Below are 3,659 nucleotides of genomic sequence, written 5' to 3'. Positions count from 1 at the left end.
ACCTGTCAACGTTTGAAAACATTGCAATTTGAATGTGTCCGCCTCGAGAACTTGAATGCCCGAGCTCTTTGGCTCTGGGCTCAATTGACTTGCGATTGCAAACAACGGATAGAACATCGATGCCAAGAAGATTTTTTCGTTCGTGGTCATTTTCGGCCGTGCAAATTTAAGCGTAAGCGGGAACTCGCTGGCGTTTTCAAAGACATCCTTCACATTTCGACCATCATCAAGGGTGCTTCCATTGACTGCGCATCCATTCACTGATATTAGCACATGCCCGACTGAAAAAGCAAACACGAACTGTTTATTTCAATGAACAAATGGAAATATGATTGAGTTGAAGTGTAATTCTCTCTGTCGTGGCAATCCTTTTGACAGCAATTTCATAACAATCTCACTGAAAACCCGAACATCGATATAATTTATTGCGAATGATGCTCACCATTTATACCATCTTTCTGTCCAAACGCCACCGATACTTTCTTTGCATCGTAATCCAGTTTCAAGTCAATTGGATAGTTAAATACTTTTTCAATTTCGACTCGTGGAATGTTATGGTCATGATTGAAGATTAAACCTCCGGATTTGCTGACTATGTAAACACCGTAAATAACCATGATAACTATGTATCAAAGAACAAAACCTATAAACTAAATACGTCTAGAGGCTGATCTGTTCACGTAAACAACTATATGTTTCTTCTGCAGCCAATGGAACTAGAAATTGTCTGCTAATTCGAAGACGAAACGTCAAAAATGCATTTCGCTTTGAGTCAGTGTAAAAATGGCGAATTCAGTGACAAATGATAACGGACAGTTTAAGGTAATGCTGTACACAAACAAATTCAAGCAAAATCAAATTGAAATTAATTTTTATGTCAAACGTTTGGAATTGGCAAAATAGTAAATAATTTGATAATCAATCAGTAAAAATAATTGTATTTAAGCTATGTTATAGCATATGAATGTTTCCAATATTAAAGCGTTGACTTTTGCGGCGAACTGGAAACCATCACTTCCCATAGCTTAAATGTCACAATATAAAAAGGTATTGCTTGTAAATGACATGTTTGAATATTTATTCATTTCTCCGTAATTTGGGCGCTAGCCGTGTTGTGAAATAAATTCTGTTCGCTATAAGTTTTCTGTAAGCAAGTAATATTAATTTTAAGTGTAAACTTTACTATACAGTGTACATATTTCTTTATTTTTGGTTCTTTTAGCAGCTCGAGAAATTGAATTTACATCAAAATGAATAAAAGAAAAAGGATGTCAAGTTTTCGCCCAGTTCGAGAAAACCAAGAAATAATACCATCAACGGATTTTCTAACGTTGAATGATGATTGCTTATACAAAATATTTGATTGGTTGTCTTTGGAAGAGTTAACCTGTGTAAATATGACATGCAAGAGATTACAAACAGTTTCGGGCGTTTACTTCGAACGAGAATACCAGCTATTAAAATTGACCATCACTAGGCCAAATTATGGAGAACATATTAAGTATAAACCAGATGAAGAACAATTCCCATACGTTAAACAATTCAAAAGACATTTCAAGACGGTCCAACTTGAGGGAGGTAACATCAGACTGTTTCGTCACGCTGCAATGTTGTTTCAAAACAAATCCATAAAACATTTGTATCTAAATGATTTCTCAGTCAATATAGAAGAATGGAAGGCTTATGGTTTAAGAGTATCCTATGGGATACAATATGGCGAAATCATCAAAGATATATTGAAAAATGTCGTAACATTGCAAACCAATGTTATTGACGCAGATAATTTGCATGACATCTTTCTTAAACATTGTTTACATTTGGAAAACTTAATCATCAATAGGAACGGAACAGATGGTTTTTCGAATACGTTACCGTTGTTTAATCAAACATACCCGACTCTTCGACAGTTTCTCATCAAAATTTCACCTGAAGCAAGCGAAAAATTGTGGGTGGATTTGCAAAGATTTATTGAAAATAATACCAGCTTGGAAGTACTTTTCTATTTTGAACAGGGCAAACAGTGCAGGAATTTAATTCCTCTGATCCAAAATCATGATTTGAAGGTGAAAGAATTGGCCCTGAGGTTGTTTCCTGCTATATTTGATTGCGAAGAAGCGAAAATGTTGTTGAATGAGAATTGTGAAATATTGAGTGCGCTTAAAGATAAAAATAACTACGAAAAATTGCAGTTAATAATTGGTAATAAACAAGTTTTATTATCAGCTCCACATATGCTGCAATCATTGAAAAACCTTCATAAAGTTTATATGATACCGGAGAAAATGTATATTGAGTACGACCAGTCATGGAAGGAATACTTATGTGACCAATCAATTTCCATTTTGTCCACACTGGTTCATACAGAAACACTTCTGATAAAAAAGTTGAAACGTCCAACGCATGCTGAAATACTAGCCAAAGGACTTGTAAATCTCAATGAAATTTTCATCCATTCGGAAAATATTGAGGTCATATTGCCGTTTGTTCGGTATTCACCAAAACTAACCATGATTTATATCTTCGTTCTCTACGAACAATACTTGTACCCACAAGAAAATCCCAACAATTTAAATGTGACCACACTCATCAGGGAAAGGAATAAACTCTCTAATGCAACTCCGCTCAAAATATATGTTCACCGGCATTTATTTTTGAAAATGAAACGGCCAGCAACATTCTTTACTAACGATACTGTAGAAATAAAACGCATAGAATCTTATTCACTGCGAAATCCAGCAATTTTGGATAGCATCATAGGAGCAGGTTATGCCGGATTTTATTAAAAACTGTTGAACAGCTTTTCGTTAGTTAATTTTATTACTTCTTTCTCTTACATTGCGACATGAGATATTTAAGCAAAATATTTTAATAATACAATAATGACTATGCATACGTGCATTTCTAATCGACACTTTCATAACTTTTCTTCTGATTTTTGTTGTTATATTATAAGGATTTTTCAATAAAGAAATCATTTCATATTAGTTAAGACATCTTTTGATTCAATTTCTGCTTCCATTGGATATATTTTAACACAAATCGAACGCCACATGGTAAACATGGTGAGTATCATCCATAATGCAATGATTATATCCATGATTGGGTTTCCAATGAGACCCAACGCGAGCGCCATCTGTTCGGTTTGAACATGAAAACAAACAAATTGATCCATACAGAGTTATAATGCAACAACATCTCTATGTAGAGGAAACGCTGTAGTTCGTTTTGTTTGGCACATTTTTTATACACTGCCTTTATTTCCACCGATTCACATATCGGTTGGCAGCTGGAGTCACTTTGTTTGTTTTCATGTTCTCACCGAATAGATGGCGTTCGCGTTAAGGAGGGCAATAAATGATTTTGCACTAAAGGTATGACTCAATCATATTCCTAGTTGTTCATTGAAATGAACATTTCCTGTTGGGTATGTGCTAACATCAGTGAATGGAGTGGCAGTCAATGGAAGCACCCTTGATGACGGTCGAAATGTGAAGGATGTCTTTGAAAACGCCAGCGAGTTCCCGCTTACGCTTAAATTTGCACGGCCGAAAATGACCACGAACGAAAAAATCTTCTTGGCATCGATGTTCTAACCGTTGTTTGCAATCGCAAGTCAATTGAGCCCAGAGCCAAAGAGCTCGGGCATTCAAGTTTTCGAG

General features: G+C 35.4%; 2 protein-coding genes across 4 annotated transcripts; one reads left to right on the top strand and one right to left on the bottom strand.

Moving 5' to 3' along the window:
- Positions 1 to 723, bottom strand: LOC129571865 (trafficking protein particle complex subunit 4; the record flags this gene model as incomplete). Its single annotated transcript, XM_055451737.1, is given in 2 exon segments — positions 1 to 281; positions 443 to 723. Coding segments are annotated over 2 exon segments (456 nt in total), but the record flags the coding sequence as incomplete, so codon positions are not given.
- Positions 724 to 848: 125 nt separating this feature from the next.
- Positions 849 to 2,984, top strand: LOC129571864 (uncharacterized). 3 transcript variants are annotated; one of them, XM_055451736.1, is made up of 2 exons: positions 849 to 1,047; positions 1,223 to 2,984. In XM_055451736.1, the coding sequence occupies exon 2, from the start codon at positions 1,251 to 1,253 to the stop codon at positions 2,781 to 2,783; it is 1,533 nt and encodes a 510-aa protein (XP_055307711.1). In that variant the 5' UTR covers positions 849 to 1,047; positions 1,223 to 1,250; the 3' UTR covers positions 2,784 to 2,984. The 3 variants fall into 3 exon arrangements, with proteins under 3 accessions (XP_055307711.1, XP_055307710.1, XP_055307709.1); XM_055451735.1 differs by lacking the exon at positions 849 to 1,047 and adding an exon at positions 1,071 to 1,146 and having other exon boundaries at positions 1,226 to 2,984; XM_055451734.1 differs by lacking the exon at positions 849 to 1,047 and adding an exon at positions 1,071 to 1,146.
- The last annotated feature ends 675 nt before the right edge of the window (positions 2,985 to 3,659 follow it).

The sequence above is a fragment of the Sitodiplosis mosellana genome, unplaced genomic scaffold (genome assembly GCF_009176505.1).
Source record: "Sitodiplosis mosellana isolate CC-2019 unplaced genomic scaffold, AAFC_SMos_1.0 Smas_scaffold_3578, whole genome shotgun sequence".
In the NCBI taxonomy this organism is placed as follows: Eukaryota; Metazoa; Arthropoda; class Insecta; order Diptera; family Cecidomyiidae; genus Sitodiplosis; species Sitodiplosis mosellana.
Note: the sequence above shows the minus strand (reverse complement) of the source record. Positions and strands in the feature narration are given on the sequence as shown.

What these genes read in the sequence shown, in the direction of transcription:
- LOC129571864 (XM_055451736.1), top strand. Translation starts at nt 1,251, where the DNA reads ATGAATAAAAGAAAAAGGATGTCAAGTTTTCGCCCAGTTCGAGAAAAC.